At 47.9% G+C, this 18,547-nt stretch overlaps 1 protein-coding gene across 1 annotated transcript in view; it reads left to right on the top strand.

The window, feature by feature from the left end:
* Window positions 1–16,196, top strand: part of dync1li2 (dynein, cytoplasmic 1, light intermediate chain 2) — a 111,430-nt gene extending 95,234 nt beyond the window's left edge. The window contains exons 12-14 of the mRNA XM_070898298.1: window positions 1,155–1,274; window positions 13,257–13,380; window positions 15,236–16,196. Of these exons, the coding sequence (XP_070754399.1) occupies window positions 1,155–1,274; window positions 13,257–13,363 (227 nt within the window). The 3' untranslated portion in view covers window positions 13,364–13,380; window positions 15,236–16,196. The remainder of the gene's footprint in view (window positions 1–1,154; window positions 1,275–13,256; window positions 13,381–15,235) is intronic.
* The last annotated feature ends 2,351 nt before the right edge of the window (window positions 16,197–18,547 follow it).

The raw sequence follows: 18,547 nt of genomic DNA, 5'->3' as shown, positions 1-18,547 counted from the left end.
ATCGTCTCTCTCAAAACACTTTAGCGCAGCGAGTGGTTATGATCTGGAATGCACTGCCTGAGAGGGTGGTGGAGGCAGACTCAACCGTGGCTTTCAAAAGGGAGTTGGATAATAAATAAAATTGCGGGGCTAAGGAGAAAGGGCGGGGGAGCGGGACTAGCTGAAGTGCTCCTTCTGTGCTGTAGCCATTCTATGATTCTGTAAATGTACGAGGTTGGGCCAAATGGCCTGCCTCATCGTACATGTCTCGTGATGCAGGCTCTGCGTACTTTCGTTTCACTAGGTTTGAGGTATGTGCTGTTATGTTGACATCCTCGCTGCTTCTCCTCAAACGGGTATCGCAGTTGCAGAATTGGGAGGGTGCCCCTGGTTATGGTCTGGGTGAGGGCCAGGTTCCGTTGAAAGCGTCGAGACTGAGTTCATAAGAACATAAAATATAGGAGCAGGAGTCGGCCATTCGGCCCGCCCGAGCCTGCTCTGCCATTCAATAAGATAATGGCTGATATGATCATGGCCTCCATTCCACTTCCCTGCCTGCTCCCCTTATCATTCAAAAATCTGTCCATCTCCACCTTAAATATATTCAATGACCCAGCCTCCACAGCTCTCTGGGGCAGAGAATTCCACAGATTCACGACCTCCGAGAAAAAATTCCTCATCTCTGTTTTATATAGGCGAGCCCTAGTTCTCGATTCCCCCACGAGGGGAAATATCCTCCCTGCATCTACCCTGTCAAGCTCCCTCAGAATCTTGTATGTTTTAATAAGATCACCCCTCATTCTTCTAAACTCTAATGAGTATAGGCCCAACCTGTTCAACCTTTTTTTCATAAGACAATCCCTTCAGTCCCCGAATCAACTTCGTGAACCTTCTCTGAACTGCCTCCTTAAATACGGAGACCAAAACTGCACGCAGTACTCCAGGTGGGTCTCACCAATACCCTGCACAGTTGGAGCAGGACTTCTCTGCTTTATTACTCCATCCCCCTTGCAATAAAGGCCAACATTCCATTTGCCTTCCTGATTACTTGCTGTACCTGCACACTAACTTTTATGTTTCACATACAAGGACCCCCAGATCCCTCTGTACCGCAGAAATTTGTAGTCTCTCCCCATTTAAATAATTTGCTTTTCTTGTGTCCTTTCTGATTTCAGTTCCTGCTGCTGCAAACGAAGGAGTGCTGGCCAACTTCTTTAACAGTTTATTGAGTAAAAAGACGGGTTCTCCCGGGAGCCCTGGCGCCGGAGGAGTACAGAACACAGCCAAGAAGTCAGGTAAGCCTTTGCGCCTGTCCCGTCGCCCCCTGGGCTGGAGGGGACACATTCGATAGCATTGTTGCCACCGAGGTTTCAGTAAGGCAGCCTGGTGCACATCCCTCACAGAAAGCATCCGTCAGTTCTTCCAAACGTGGGAACACTTTGGAGCAATGAATTGAGGGCTGAGCTCTGAGTCTTGGAGACCAAGAAGATCCTGAGTCCGTGTTGAGTTCACTGGTCACCTCCAGGGCAGTGACTGGTAGCTGCAGTGTCCCTGCTTTATAAGAAAGGATAATCATCCGTGTGGGGGGTGGCGCGGGGGGGCCGGGGGGGGGCGCGGGGGCCGGGGGGGGGGCCGGGGCTGCTGCTGCTCCTGAGTGCATGCAGAATTAAAAAAGAGAGACTTGGATTTCTATAGCGCCTTTCACGACCACCGGACATCTGAGCGGTTTACAGTCAATGACGTACTTTTGGAGTGCAGTCACTGTTGTAATGTGGGAAACATGGCAGCCAATTTGTGCACAGCAAGCTCCCACACACAGCACTGTGATAACTAGATAATCTGAGGTTTTTTATGTTCTGTTGATTGAGGGATAAATATTGGCCCCAGGACACCGGGGATAACTTCCCTGCTCTTCTTCGAAATAGTGCCGTGGGATCTTTTACATCCACCTTAGAGGGCAGACAGAGCCTCGGTTTAACGTCTCATCTGAAAGACGGCACCTCCGACAGTGCAGCACTCCCTCAGCACTGCCCCTCCGACAGTGCGGCGCTCCCTCAGCACTGCCCCTCAGTACTGCCCCTCCGACAGTGCAGCACTCCCTCAGCACTGCCCCTCCGACAGTGCGGCGCTCCCTCAGTACTGCCCCTCCGACAGTGCGGCGCTCCCTCAGTACTGCCCTTCCGACAGTGCTGCGCTCCCTCAGCACTGCCCCTCAGTACTGCCCCTCCGACAGTGCAGCACTCCCTCAGCACTGCTCCTCCGACAGTGCGGCGCTCCCTCAGCACTGCCCCTCAGTACTGCCCCTCCGACAGTGCGGCGCTTCCTCAGTACTGCCCCTCCGACAGTGCGGCGCTCCCTCAGTACTGCCCCTCTGACCGTGCAGCGCTCCCTCAGTACTGCCCCTCTGACTGTGCGGCGCTCCCTCAGTACTGCCCCTCCGACAGTGCAGTGCTCCCTCAGTACTGCCCCTCCGACCGTGCGGCGCTTCCTCAGTACTGCCCCTCCGACCGTGCGGCGCTCCATCAGTGCTGCCGCTCCGACAGTGCGGCACTCCCTCAGTACTGCCCCTCAGCACTGCCCCTCCGACCGTGCGGCGCTCCCTCAGTACTGCCCCTCCGACAGTGCGACGCTCCCTCAGTACTGCCCCTCCGACAGTGCGGCTCTCCCTCAGTACTGCACTGGAGTGTCAGCCTCTTTTTTTTGTGCTCCAGTCCCTGGAGTGGGACTTGAATCCACAACCTTCTGACCCAGAGGCGCGTGTATTACCCACTGAGCCACGGCTGACAATTTTTTTAAAAATCCACACACAGGCATCTTCCACCCTTCAGGATGTAGTTCGGGACCTGGAATATTAGGTCCTTCATTGAAACACCTGTGAACTCATCCCTTTTTGGCGTGGACTGCCTCTGATGATGATTATTGAAGGGAGGGGGGGTCACTGCTCCAGATTACACGCACTGCAATTCCAGCTGGTAATGTGCAGGTATGGATATTGGCCGAGCATGCGAGTAATAGCCTGTTAATGTCCTCCCACCAGCAACCACCTAGCGTTTACTATCGAAACACATGGATAGCGACCACTGGGGTAAGGCGCTGGAGATTGACCACTGCCTATGGAACTGTACCTGTATCAGGTAGTCAACACTTGGGAGAGAGGTGGGGAAGGGATCTAACAGACATATTGTAGACTGAGACTTGCTGATTTACACCTGCAGATTCCAAGGGGCGCTTGGGAAGAGATAGCTGAAAATCTCCACTGTACAGTCAGGAGGAGGGGAAAGAAGTTCTGAATCTAGTATCAAACTTTGCTCAAAGTTTTTAATACTCGTGCCCTTCAGTCCAGTTTTTTTTGTCAAAGGTTAAATGGCTTGTATGTGGCCACGACATCTGTACCACTCATTAACATAAGAACATAAGAAATAGGAGCAGGGAGTCGGCCATTTGGCCCCTCGAGCCTGCTCCGCCATTCAATACGATCTGATCTTGGCCTCAACTCCACTTCCTTGCCCGCTTCCCATAACTCTTGACTCCCTTATCGATCAAAAATCTGTCTATCTTTGTTTTAAATATATTCAATGACCCAGCCTCCACAGTTCTCTGGGATAGAGAATTCCATAGATTCACGATCCTCTGAGAAGAAATTCCTCCTCATCCCAGTTTTAAATGGTAGACCGCTTATTCTGAAACTGTGCCTCCTAGTTCTAGATTCCCCCACGAGGGGAAACATCCTCTCTGCATCTAACCTGTCAAGCCCCCTCAGAATCTTATACGTTTCAATAAGATCATCTCTCATTCTTCAAAACTCCAATGAGTATAGGATCAACCTTCATAAAACAATCCCTTCATCTCAAGAATCAATCTACGTACAGACCTAGATAATGTCCTCCTCCCCCTCCCCACCCTATTGTTTTTTTGCCCCAGTGAAATAAGATTTAGTGGTTGAAGCCTTTCTGCATCCCTCTTCCCACTAAAGACAGGAATCACCCTGCTCCTGTATCCTGTGCAAAGCTACTGCTGTCGTACTCGCTACTTACTGTTTGTTTAGTTACTTACCGTTAGTTACTGTTTGTTAGTACTTACCGTTAGTTACTGTCTGTTAGTTACTTACCGTTAGTTACTGACTAACCCTGACTGGGTTTGCGTTCTAACTCCGCTTCAGCCGAACCAGGCAGCTCGAGTTTGTTGGCACGCGGTTCAGCTGTAACAATGCCAGAGGGCTTTGGGCATATGTTGTTTGCAAAATTTGTGTATTTTTTTTTTGTTGATGGAAAAAATCGGAGATAATTCAATCATCAGAAAATTGTGTACTGAGAGTTCCCAAGATCTAATCCGGCTACAACCAGCCAGACAATTCCCATTGGAGTCGGTTGGAAATGCCTGAAATTCTTTGAAGCAGAGAAACTAGATCTTCAAGCTGTTTGAAAAGTACCAAGACATTCACTCGGCAACCAACCTCGCGTGGTCGTGAGGCAGTATCCCGATGCTTTATAACCCCTACCTGTCGAGTCGTTCTCACATCAGATTTAAGAAACTCCCCTGGTAGCTGTCTAAGTAAAGAAAAGAAAGTGTTGCATTTATTTAGCAACTTTCACGGCCTTGGACAAAGCACAGATGGACTCTGTCATGTATTCAACTGTTATTGTAACCCATGTATAAGCTGACCTAAGTTGTATACCTTGAGAACATTGACCACAGGGGGCGAACTTGTGGGAGACACTCCTAACCTGGACTTTCTGATATAAAAGGGGAAGCTCCACCCACTGTCTGTCTCTTGAGGTCTTGGTAATTAAGGTAACTGGTCACAGTGATCTTCTCTCAAGTATGGGCCTCGTGTGCATTTATATTGTACAGTAAGGTCATATTAGACTCACTCGGCAGAAACTGGGAATCTGACCTGTTATCCTCTCCTGCATGGTATAGCATTACAGCACGCAGTCCCTTCCGAGGACAGAAATCTAGGCCGACATTCCAGCGCAATATTGGGAGAGCGCTGCACTTTCAGAGGGGCAGTACTGAGGGAGCGCTGCGCTGTCGGAGGGGCAGTACTGAGGGAGCGCTGCACTGTCGGAGGGGCAGTACTGAGGGACGCTGCACTGTCGGAGGGGCAGTACTGAGGGAGCGCTGCACTGTCGGAGGGGCAGTACTGAGGGAGCGCTGCACTGTCGGAGGGGCAGTACTGAGGGAGCGCCGCACTGCTGGAGGGTCAATACTGAGGCAACGCTGCACGTCGGAGGGTCAGTACTGAGGGAGCGCTGCACTGTCGGAGGGGCAGTACTGAGGGAGCGCTGTACTGTCGGAGGGGCAGTACTGGGGCAACGCTGCACTGTCGGAGGGGCAGTACTGAGGGAGCGCTGCACTGTCGGAGGGGCAGTACTGAGGGAGCGCTGCACTGTCGGAGGGGCAGTACTGGGGCAACGCTGCACTGTCGGAGGGTCAGTACTGAGGGAGCGCCGCACTGCTGGAGGGTCAGTACTGAGGCAACGCTGCACGTCGGAGGGTCAGTACTGAGGGAGCGCTGCACTGTCGGAGGGGCAGTACTGAGGCAACGCTGCACTGTCGGAGGGGCAGTACTGAGGGAGCGCTGCACTGTCGGAGGGGCAGTACTGAGGCAACGCTGCACTGTCGGAGGGGCAGTACTGAGGGAGCGCTGCACTGTCGGAGGGGCAGTACTGAGGGAGCGCTGCACTGCTGGAGGGTCAGTACTGAGGGAGCGCCGCACTGGTCGGAGGGGCAGTACTGAGGGAGCGCCGCACTGTCGGAGGGGCAGTACTGAGGGAGCGCTGCACTGTCGGAGGTGCCGTCTTTGGGATGAGATGTGAAAACTGAAACCTTGTATCTGCCCTCAGCACTATTCTGAAGAAGAGCAGGGAAGTTCTTCCCGGTGTCCTGGTCCATATCTATCCTTCGACCAACATTACTAAAGAAAAACGGATTATTTAGTCACTATCACATTGCTGTTAATGGGATCTTGCTTAGCTGCTGTGTTTCCCAACATTACAGCAGTGACTACATTTCAAAAGCATTTTGTTGCCCGCGAAGCATTTTGGGACATCCTAAGGTTGTGAAAGCCACAATATAAATTCAAATCTTTTTCTTTGCTGCCTGCAAGAAATTAGTCAGTTTGCCTCTTCAGCTCCATGTTCATACTGCAATTGAGTCTCTGTGTGCCAGTGAATATATTCAATGACCCAGCCTCTACAGCTCTCTGGGGAGAGAATTCCACAGATTTACGACCCTCCGAGAGAAGAAATTCCTCCTCATCTCAGTTTTAAATGGGCGGTCCCTTATTCTGAAACTATGCCCCTAGTTCTAGATTCCCCCACGAGGGTAAACATCCTCTCTGCATCTACCCTGTCAAGCCCCCTCAGAATCTTATGTTTCAATAAGATCACCTCTCATTCTTCTAAACTCTAATGAGTACAGGCCCAATCTGTTCAACCTTTCCTCATGGAATCTACCTAGTGAACCTTCTCTGAACAGCCTCCAATGCAAGTATATCCCTCCTTAAATACGGAGACCAAAACTGTACACAGTACTCCAGGTGTGGCCTCACCAATACCCTGTACAGTTGTAGCAGGACTTCTCTGCTTTTATACTCTATCCCCCTTGCAATAAAGGCCAACATTCCATTTGCCTTCCTGATCACTTGCTGTACCTGCATGCTAACTTTGTGTTTCATGTACGAGTAAATCTTCCTTATTGGTGTTTGGGTGTACAAATTATATTGTTTGACAATTCTAACCATTTTTTTTGAAGTTCGGCATGAAACCTTCTCGCCCCCGTGTCCCATATCTCGTCTCTTTTCTCCAACTCCATGTCTGCCTCACTTTTCACTTGCTCCTTTCTCCTACTTCCACCTTTTGTCTCACTTCTTACCATCCCCCGCCTCGATTTTTCTCTTCCTTTTGCCCTACTTACTATCCTCTCTTTCTCCTTTGCCCCATTTCTTAGTGAAGTTGAGCTGCCTGTTGCCCATTGGGCAGAGTTGACCATGTTGGTAACTAATGTCCATGTGCATGCTGTGTAATGCGAGGATTCCCATTCATTTTGAACAGATACCGGAAGAGTTAAAGAATAGAATAATCTGCCAGGCAGTGAGGGTATTTAAAACACAGCTGGCTGCTCGGCTGGGAGAGTTAGAATCTGGAGCGATGAAACTTGTTGGGTCCCAATGTTAGTTTTCTCATTCTTGATTTTTTTTCTTGCCATGATAAAGTTTTATTTTCTCTGATCCATGCTCAAGCTGTAACTGAGGGGAAAAGAAAGACTTGAATTTATATAGCCCCTTTCATGACCGCTGGACGTCCCAAATCGTTTTACAGCCAATGAAGTCCATTTTGGAGTGTAGTCACTGTTGTAATGTGAGAAACGCAGCAGCCAATTCGCGCACAGCAAGCTCCCACGCACAGCAATGTGATAATGACCAGATAATCTGTTTGTGATGTTGATTGAGGGATAAATATTGGCCCCAAGACACTGGGGATAACTCTCCTGCTCTTCTTTGAAATAGTGCTATAGGATCTTTTACATCCACCTGAGGACCTCGGTTTAATATCTCATCCAAAAGACGGCACCTCCGACAGTGCAGGGCTCCCTCAGCACTGCACTGGAGTGTCGGCCGAGATTTTTGTGCTCAAGATCCTGATTCAGATGAGAGTGCTACCCACTGGCTGTGGAGAGTCGGTCTGTTCTTATGGGCTTTGTGAAGGACTCTTGGAGCTGGTTGCTGGGTAGTGGGCAAGAGTAGCTTGGGGAATAGGATACTCTCTCTGACCTCTTCCAGTTTTGTGGGCGGGGTGAATTGTGTGTTGGTGCCCAGTTTTGCCCTTGAACTTCCACTGTGCATTCAATGTATTCCATGGCTTTTAAGCCACTTACTCCCCTACCCTGCTTCGCTGCCTCATCCTTAAATGAACCGTTCAGCATGTAGGTTGTGAATCCTTGATGCTATTTTTGATTTCACTCAAGATTTCGGAGTGCTGACTTTCATTATTGAGTGGGAACAGGCTACTCAGTTCTTTTTGTTTAAATGCAAAGTTTTGCTTTTTATTTAACGTTTTAGAAGTTCTTCGCTCACACCGATGACTTCGAAGCACAGTGACTTGCTTAGAAATAGAAGTTAGTGTCGCAACGGGCCATTCAGACCAACCAGTCCCTGTGGATCTTTACCCTCAATGCAAGCAAATAGTCCCAATCACATTTACCCGCCCATGTTCCCATATCCCTTCAACCCCCCCTACTCTCCAATCATACTTGAATGTTGACATCATTTCTGCGTCAGCTTCTCACCCAGGAAACAAAAAGGAAGCAAAAGCAAAAGACAGAAAGGAGATGAGTGAAAGTGGAGGGCAGAGAAACCCAAGGCAAAAAAACAAAAAGGGCCACTGAATATAAAGAGGCTGCAGGAGGGGTCAAAACTAGAAATCATGGTTTAAAAACTAGGATTAAAACACTCTACCAAAACACACGCAGCATTCGAAATGAAATAAATGAGTTGACAGCACAAATCATTACAAATGGGTATGATTTGGTGGCCATTACAGAAACGTGGTTGCAGGGTGGCCAAGACTGGGAATTAAACATACAAGGGTATCTGACGATTCGGAAAGATAGACAAGAAGGGAAAGGAGGTGGGGTAGCTCTGTTAATAAAGAATGATATCAAGGCAGTTGTGAGAGACGATATTGGCTCTAATGAACAAAATGTTGAATCATTGTGGGTGGAGATTAAAGATAGTCTGGGGAAAAGTCACTGGTGGGCGTAGTTTATACGCCCCCAAATAATAACTTCACGGTGGGGCGGGCAATAATCAAGGGAATAATGGAGGCATGTGAAAAAGGAACGGCAGTAGTCATGGGGGATTTTAACCAACATATCGATTGGTCAACTCAAATCGCACGGGGTAGCCTGGAGGAGGAATTCATAGAATGCATACGGGATTGTTTCTTAAAACAGTATGTTACAGAACCTACAAGGGAGCAAGCTATCCTTGGATCTGGTCCTGTGTAATGAGACAGGAAAAATAAACGATCCCCTAGTAAAAGATCCTCTCGGAATGAGTGATCACAGTATGGTTGAATTTGTAATACAGATTAAGTGTGAGGAAGTTGTGTCAGAAACGAGTGTACTATGCTTAAACAAAGGGGACTACAGTGGGATGAGGGCAGAGTTGGCTAAAGTAGACTGGAAACACAGACTAAACGGTGGCACAATTGAGGAACAGTGGAGGACTTTTAAGGAGCTCTTTCATAGTGCGCAACAAAAATATATTCCAGTGAAAAAGAAGGGTGGTAAGAGAAGGGATAACCAGCCGTGGATAACCAAGGAAATAAAGGAGAGTATTAAATCAAAGACCAATGCGTATAAGTTGGCCAAGGTTAGTAGAAGATTGGGAAAATTTTAAACGACAGCAAAGAATGACTAAAAAAGCAGTAAAGAAAGGAAAGATAGATTACGAAGGTAAACTTGCGCAAAACATAAAAACAGATAGTAAAAGCTTTTACAGATATATAAAACTGAAAAGAGTGACTAAAGTAAATGTTGGTCCCTTAGAAGATGAGAAGGGGGATTTAATAATGGGAAATGTGAAAATGGCTGAGACCTTAAACAATTATTTTGCTTCGGTCTTCACAGTGGAAGACACAAAAACCATGCCAAGAATTGCTGGTCACGGGAATGTGGGAAGGGAGGACCTTGAGACTATTACTAGGGGAGTAGTGCTGGACAGGCTAATGGGACTCAAGGTAGACAAGTCCCCTGGTCCTGATGAAATGCATCCCAGGGTATTAAAAGAGATGGCGGAAGTTATAGCAGATGCATTCGTTATAATCTGCCAAAATTCTCTGGACTCTGGGGAGGTACCAGCGGATTGGAAAGCAGCTAATGTAACGCTTCTGTTTAAAAAAAGGGGGCAGACAAAAGGCAGGTAACTATAGGCCAGTTAGTTTAACATCTGTAGTGGGGGAAAATGCTGGAAACTATCATTAAGGAAGAAATAGCGGGACATCTAGATAGGAATAGTGCAATCAAGCAGACGCAGCATGGATTCATGAAGGGGAAATCATGTTTAACTAATTTACTGGAATTCTTTGAGGATATAACGAGCATGGTGGATAGAGGTGTACCGATGGATGTGGTGTATTTAGATTTCCAAAAGTCATTCGATAAGGTGCCACACAAAAGGTTACTGCAGAAGATAGAGGTACGCGGAGTCAGAGGAAATGTATTAGCATGGATAGAGAATTGGCTGGCTAACAGAAAGCAGAGAGTTGGGATAAATGGGTCCTTTTCGGGTTGGAAATCGGTGGTTAGTGGTGTGCCACAGGGATCGGTGCTGGGACCACAACTGTTCTGTTTACAATATATATAGATGACCTGGAAGAGGGGACAGAGTGTAGTGTAACAAAATTTGCAGATGACACAAAGATTAGTGGGAAAGCGGGTTGTGTAGAGGACACAGAGAGGCTGCAAAGAGATTTGGATAGGTTAAGCGAATGGGCTAAGGTTTGGCAGATGGAATACAATGTCGGAAAGTGTAAGGTCATCCACCTTGGAAAAAAAATAGTAAAAGGGAATATTATTTGAATGGGGAGAAATTACAACATGCTGCGGTGCAGAGGGACCTGGGGGTCCTTGTGCATGAATCCCAAAAAGTTAGTTTTCAGGTGCAGCAGGTAATCAGGAAGGCAAATGGAATGTTGGCCTTCATTGCGAGAGGGATGGAGTACAAAAGCAGGGAGGTCCTCCTGCAACTGTATAGGGTATTGGTAAGGCCGCACCTGGAGTACTGCGTGCAGTTTTGGTCACCTTACTTAAGGAAGGATATACTAGCTTTGGAGGGGGTACAGGGACGATTCACTAGGCCGATTCCGGAGATGAGGGGGTTACCTTATGATGATAGATTGAGTAGACTGGGTCTTTACTCGTTGGAGTTCAGAAGGATGAGGGGTGATCTTATAGAAACATTTAAAATAATGAAAGGGATAGACAAGATAGAGACGGAGAGGTTGTTTCCACTGGTCGGGGAGACTAGAACTAGGGGGCACAGCCTCAAAATACAGGGGAGCCAATTTAAAACCGAGTTGAGAAGGAATTTCTTCCCCCAGAATCTGTGGAATTCTCAGCCCAAGGAAGCAGTTGAGGCTAGCTCATTGAATGTACTCAAATCACAGATAGATAGATTTTTAACCAATAAAGGAATTAAGGGTTATGGGGAGCGGGCGGGTAAGTGGAGCTGAGTCCACGGCCAGATCAGCCATGATCTTATTGAAGGGGGCTAGATGGCCTACTCCTGTTCCTAATTCTTATGTTATTATGAAGTGAATTCCGCAGCCTTTGGAAAAGCTTCTCCTGCCCTCTGTTCTAAACCTTTGACCTTTTTAGTCTTGTACCTTGACCTCCACTATTGTTGGTTTTAGGTTAATGTGGCGGCCATTTTGGTGGCATTGGTTGAGAATGTTGGCCAAGCTGTCCGAGGAACTCCCGCTCTTTCAGTAATACTGTTTGATCTTTTACAGACAGACCTTCTACAGTCTCGCGGACGCACAGAGCTCCGATAATGCCGCACCAGAGTGTCGGTCAGGATCGTGAGCTCGGGTTCCAAGTGGAGCTTGTGATTCCAATGCTGAGTGCTAACTAAATCAAACCGATGCTTATTGAAGGATCAACCCCTTGCCATGTGCCTCAGTCTCCTCCCGTGCTCTCTCGCTCTCATCAATCTCCGATTTAAAATTAACAATTGACCCAGCAACAATTGCTATTTGCGGAAGAGTGTTCCAAACCTCTCCCACTCTGTGTGTGTAGAAGTGTTTCCTAATTTCACTCCTGAAAGGTCTAGCTTTAATTTTTAGACTCTGCCCCTAGTCCCAGACTCTCCAACCAGCAGGAACAGTGTCTCTCTATCTACCCTATCTGTTCCCCTGAATATCCTGAAAACTTTGATCAGATCACCCCTTAACCTTCTAAATTCTAGGGAATACAACCCCAGTTTGTGTAATCTCTCCTCGTAACTTAACCCTTGGAGTGCGGGTAACATTCTGCTAAACCCACGCTGCACCCTCCAAGGCCAATATATCCTCCCTAAGGAGTGGTGCCCAGAACTGCTCCAGGTGGGGTCTAACCAGGGCTTTGTACAGCTGCAGCATAACTTCTACCCCCTTGTATTCTAGTCCTCTAGATATAAAGACCAGCATCCCATTAGCCTTTGTGACTATTTTCTGTACCTGTTCATGACATTTTAATGATCGATGTACCTGAACCCCCAGTTGCTTTGGGCCACTACTGGGTTTAGCTTTTCGCCATTTAGAAAGCTCCCTGTTCTATCTGTTTAGGTCCAAAGTGGATGACCTCACATTTGCCTACATTTGAGATCTATTTGCCACAGCTTTGCCTAATAATGTAATCTATCAATATTCCGCTGTACATTTACAATGCCACATATCTTTGTGTCATCGGCAAATTTGGATTATATGACTTCCTATGCCATCATCTAAGTCGTTAATAATAACTGTAAATAGTTGAGGTCCCAACACAGATTCCTGTGGGACATCACTTGTCACATCCTGCCAATTTGAGTACCTGCTCATTATCCTATTCTCTGTCTCCTGCCACTCAGCCAATTTCCTAACCAGGTCAATAATTTCCCCTCAGTTCCATGGGCTTCTACCTTAGATAACAGTCTCTTATGTGGAACTTTATTAAATGCCTTCTGGAAGTCCATATAAGTAACATCCATGACATTCTCCTGTCCACTACTTTAGTCACCTGCTCAAAAAATGTAATCAAGTTTGTCGGGCTTGACCTAACCTTTCACAAATCCATGCTGGCTCTCTCTGATCAACTGAAGATCTTTGAGGTGTTCAGTCACCCTATCCTTAATTATAGACTAACAATTTCCCCACAACAGATGTTAGGCTAACCGGTCTATAATTCCCCGGTTTCCTCCTCCTCGTCGCCATTCTTATAGCAGGGTGACACGCGCAATTTTCCAATCTAAAGGAACCGTTCCTGAATCGAGAGGGCTTTGGAAGAGGCAAAGAAAAGTAAATGTTCAGGGCTGTGGGGCAGTGGGACTAATTGGGTAGTTCTTTCGAAGAGCCAGCACGGGCATGATGGGCTGAATGGCCGCCTCCTGTGCTGTGATTCTATGCCACAGACTGGGAGAAAGAACTGAAAAAATCTTTCAGGCACGTAGATGACCGGATTTACACACCGTGTTTGATTGGCTGTCTCACTTGGTATTTTCTTTTAATTGTGCGCCTCTCTCATGTTATTTCCAGGACAGAAGCCGGTTTTAACGGACGTTCAAGCAGAGCTGGACAGGATGTCTCGAAAGCCGGATTCCGTCGTCGCAACAAACTCTTCTCCCACAGAAAACGAAGCCTAAAAGCTGCAGACACACGTGTATAATATAATATTTAAAAATAAAAGACCAAATCAGACAATTGTATCGATCGAGAGGGCCAGCAGTTGTCTAGTGCGGCAGCCGCTATCTGTTTTTGTTTGGGGGGCATGAAGGCATTAACTAAATTTTAAAATCACTTGTCGCAGGATAAGCGTGTGCATTCCGGAAATGTAAATAGATCCCTGTGTCTGACAACACCTTCATCACAAAAAAACAAAGCGTTTTATTGGAAAGGTTAAGGGTGGGGAGGAGAAAGACTCGCTCAGTACACTGGCAAAGAGGTGTGTTACTGACGTATGAGGTGGGGAATCAGTTTCTGGGGGTTGCCAGGGCGGGTGGGTGGTACAAAATCGGTGACTGAGATTAATAGTGATAGTTGCACTCTTTATTCCCTTTTATCCATTGACTGCTTGTTGAGGAGCCGGTGAGCAGTGCCAGTGTGGCAGCCAGACTGTGTTGGGGTCAGTTAGTAATCTGCAGTCGGGTACTGGATGGATGGCAGGACCAAGCTGGTGCAGGAGGTGGAACCGGTAACAGTGCAGGGCGCGATGGAAGGAGGGGGGGGGGGGTTTGGGACAAGGGAGCGGGTGGGGAGGAGTAAGGGCTGGAAGTAGGGGGGCAGAGTGGAGGAAGGAGGAGGAGGTGAATTGGGGGGGGTGGGGAGGAGGAGGAGGAGGAGGGGGGGCGGGGGGCAGGGTGGAGGAAGGAGGAAGGAGGAGGTGAATTGGGGGGAGGAGGGGGATGGAGGGAGGGAGGAGGAGGGAATCTGAGTTCATGACTGTTATTTAATTAACCGAAGTATAGAAGCACAGAGCAAAGTGGAACTTTTTTTTAAGGAACTGTTTGAACGAATCAGGACTCGTGAGGGTGGGTGGAGAAAACGACTCTTAAAATCATGAATTAATCGAAGACCAAAATGTGTCTTTGAATTTTAAACACTTTTAGGATATTTGGAGGGCAGCTTGAATGATTTGATGTTGAGGACACAGGGAGGGGAGGAAGGACCCTGCGGGATACAAGTGCCTGTCACACCACCATGCGGGTGTCACAGTGAGCGCTCAACTCGAACATGCACTATAGCACAAGCGGCCCGTCGCTTCATGGAGTTCTATTTTATTTTAAACTTAATTTAAAAGTTATTTTATCCAGCAAATGGGACTTTTTTTTGTTAATTTTTCTGATAGCTCCTGCCTTCCTTGAACCGTAGCGAGTTAGGCCGCCCTTGAAACAAGAACGGACGAAAATGAAAAAGTAGTTTTTTTTTTTTTTTCTTCCCGCCCACTCCTCCCATGAAAAGATATATCCGAGGGAAGCATTCCATTGTCTATCTGCAGTTAATGAAATGGCACATTCATTCTCTCTGATTGTTAACACTACTCGATGTAAAATACCTTATTGCATTGCGTTCTCCAGGGGATAACCACGGATTGGGATTGTGCGGATTTCGACATTTTCTTGCACGAACTGTACTAACCAGTGCTGAAATGGGAGGTCTGGATAATCGGCATTTTCCCTATAACATTGCATATATATTATTAAAAAGCAGTAATATATTTACCACTGAAAGCTGGGCATAATTAGCTTCTTCCGTGTACTTTCCAATAGCAAGGCTGTTTGTATAACTTTTATGTTTATTTTTATTTTTTGAAGCTCTTATGTGTAATATGTCTGTCCGGGAATGGCCCACTCCTATTGGAAGTCGATTGTTCCCGGGTTCTTGCACCGAGGAAGGAGAGAGGGAAATATTTCCGGGATTGTCTGGAGAATTTGCCCGAAATCTGTAACCAAAGTTGACGTTGCTTTGGAGAAACTGCACAGTTGGTCCACTGTTTTATTTAAGTTTTTTTTTTATAGATGTAAACTGCTGGAACCAAACACGCAACTGCTTGGAGGATAACAACAAAAGGTTAATCCGTATAACTTGTATAGTGGGATACTGAATAATTGTTACACTAACCTTGAGAAATTCAATTAATGCTTAGTGGACATTTTTCTGTCTTTGTCTCTTCCTAATTCACTCCCTCCCTTTTGTGTTTCTTCCATAGTGCATGTGTCTCTCCCCCCCACCTTCCCCTTTCATTTCTCTCTACTGTCGGCATTTTTGTCTCTTTCCCCCACTCACCCAGCTTTTTCCGTCTGGATTATCTGTTTTCTCCATGTCTTCTACTTTCATCCTCTGTCTCTTTCTTTCTACTTTTCTCCCCCTGCAATTCCTTCCTTTCCTGCTCATTGCCCGTATTTGTGTCTCTCAGTCAGTGTGTTTTGACCAGTTTCTCTTTCCTCCCTCCCTCCTTCCCTGCTTCAGTCTGTGCCTCCTTTTTATTTCTCTCTCCCTCTTTACGTTCATCAGAGTTACAATTCTAACCAAAAGATGCTGTGGTCCGAATGATCTGGCTTGATCTTGTTTGACATATTCCGATCAGAACTGCAAGGATACATTTATGCTGCTTCATTTAAAGTTTGCACTTGAAATATTTTATGGGCAGAAAACAACAAATTGGCATTTTAGAAACAACTGTTCAATGAAAATGAGTGCTAATGTCCGCCTTTGAATGAAGGGGATATTTAATTGAGGGGGAGAGATAGGGGAGATATATATATATATAAATAATAAGGTTCTCCATTTGCCATATTAGGTTAAACTTTTTTGTACTGCGTGTTGGACTGAAATTGTAACATTGAGCGGAGATCTGATTTAGTTCACGTGTATGGCTTTAACCTGATACAGTCATGTGGAATCTTGCTTTTTCTCTAGTGCTGACAAAGACAAAAATGTGTGTCTCCACATACCGGCTTCAATAAATGTGAACCCAGACTCACTGTCGCCTGCCCTTGTTTTACTGGTCTGGTGGTGGGAGCTCGGAGGGACTTTCTTCTAAAGATGCTGACTGCAGGGGCTGACCCCAGCTGGGATACGGTTCCATGGGCACTGACCCCAGCTGGGATACGGTTCCATGGGCACTGACCCGAGCTGGGATACGGTTCCATGGGCACTGACCCCAGCTGGGATACGGTTCCATGGGCACTGACCCGAGCTGGGATACGGTTCCATGGGCACTGACCCCAGCTGGGATACGGTTCCATGGGCACTGACCCGAGCTGGGATACGGTTCCATGGGCACTGACCCCAGCTGGGATACGGTTCCATGGGCACTGACCCGAGCTGGGATACGGTTCCATGGGCACTGACCCCAGCTGGGATACGGTTCCATGGGCACTGACCCGAGCTGGGATACGGGTTCTATGGACACTGACCCGAGCTGGGATACGGTTCCATGGGCACTGACCACAGCTGGGATACGGTTCCATGGGCACTGACCCCAGCTGGGATACAGTTCCATGGACACTGACTCCAGCTGGGATACAGTTCCATGGACACTGACCCCAGCTGGGATACGAGTTCTATGGACACTGACCCGAGCTGGGATACGGTTCTATGGACACTGACCCGAGCTGGGATACGGTTCCATGGGCACTGACCCCAACTGGGATATGGGTTTTTTGGGCACTGACCCCAGCTGGGATACGGTTCCATGGGCACTGACCCCAGCTGGGGTACGGGTTCCATGGGCACTGACCCGAGCTGAGATACGGGCACTGACCCCAGCTGGGGTACGGGTTCCATGGGCACTGACCCGAGCTGGGATACGGTTCCATGGGCACTGACCCCAGCTGGGATACGGTTCCATGGGCACTGACCCGAGCTGGGATACGGTTCCATGGGCACTGACCCCAGCTGGGATACGGTTCCATGGGCACTGACCCCAGCTGGGATACGGTTCCATGGGCACTGACCCCAGCTGGGATACGGTTCCATGGGCACTGACCCCAGCTGGGATACGGGTTCCATGGGCACTGACCCGAGCTGGGATACGGGTTCCATGGACACTGACCCCAGCTGGGATACGGTTCCATGGGCACTGACCCCAGCTGGGATACGGTTCCATGGGCACTGACCCCAGCTGGGATACGGGCACTGAGCCCAGCTGGGATACGGGCACTGACCCCAGCTGGGATACGGGTTCCATGGGCACTGACCCCAGCTTGGATACGGGTTCTATGGGCACTGGCCCCAGCTGGGATACGGGCTCCATGGGCCTGCTGACTCAGTGCTTGTTAGGTAGTTGAGGACGGGACTAGTGTCTGCCATGACACTCTCCTTTGGGGAATAACCAACCGGTATTCACTGTCTCTGCTCATGCACGAAGAATGGGAACTTGGGTTCAGTTTCAGAAGGTGATCCACTCCCATAGAACAGTATCCCAGTAAGGAGTCAGAGCGTGTTGTGCGGGTGAAGGTTATTACTTTCACTTAACGAGGAGTTCTCCCTCTTGGGACCCTCTAATGCAAATGTTGCAAGAAACCCTGGCTCCCGAAGGTCCTACTTTGTCGCCAATTCACTTGTTTCTCTTTCGGTAAATGATGAGTGCTGACGGCATCATTAGCAGCCAAAGGCTTTGAGTGTGAGAGTGCGTGAGTTGGCTAAGCTTCTCTACCCCCTCCCTCCTCCCCATGTGTTTTTAAATTGTCGTTTGCGGGCTGTGGGCGTCGCTGGCTAGTTAGGCCTTTTAAGAGGGTGAAGACATTGCTGTGGGTCTGGAGTCACATATTGGCCAGACCGGCTAAGGGCGGCAGATTTCCTTCCCTAAATGGGCATTAGTGAACCAGATGAGTTTTTATGACAATCTGGTAGTTTCATTATTTTTTTTTTTATTCGTTGCCAATCTTTCCAATTCTTTGTCAAATCACAAACGCCAGAGGTCACCTTGCACACATCAAGGATCACTCTGCGCCAATGCTCTTAGCCAAAAGGCCTAGAGCCACTGCACCGTTCCTGGATCATTATTGACACCAGCTTTTTATTCCAGATTTATTTAATTAACTGAATTTAAATTCAGCTGCCATGGTGGGATTTGAACTTATGTCTACGGATCATTAGTCCAGGCTTCAGGGTTTCTAGTCTAGTAACATAACCACTATGCTACCGTTCCTAACTCGTCCTATCCACCATTTTATGACTGTGCCTCTATTCGTTCTGTACCCCATTCCGCTGCCCCGTACCCCACTCCACTACCCTACACTCCACTCTGGCCCCCGCTGTTGCTGCTGAATAGCCTGTTGGCACTCACTATGGAGTCTCTCGCTAGAGTAGAGGTCAGTCTGGGA

The sequence above is a fragment of the Pristiophorus japonicus genome, chromosome 13, assembly GCF_044704955.1.
Source record: "Pristiophorus japonicus isolate sPriJap1 chromosome 13, sPriJap1.hap1, whole genome shotgun sequence".
Taxonomy (NCBI): Eukaryota; Metazoa; Chordata; class Chondrichthyes; family Pristiophoridae; genus Pristiophorus; species Pristiophorus japonicus.
Note: the sequence above shows the minus strand (reverse complement) of the source record. Positions and strands in the feature narration are given on the sequence as shown.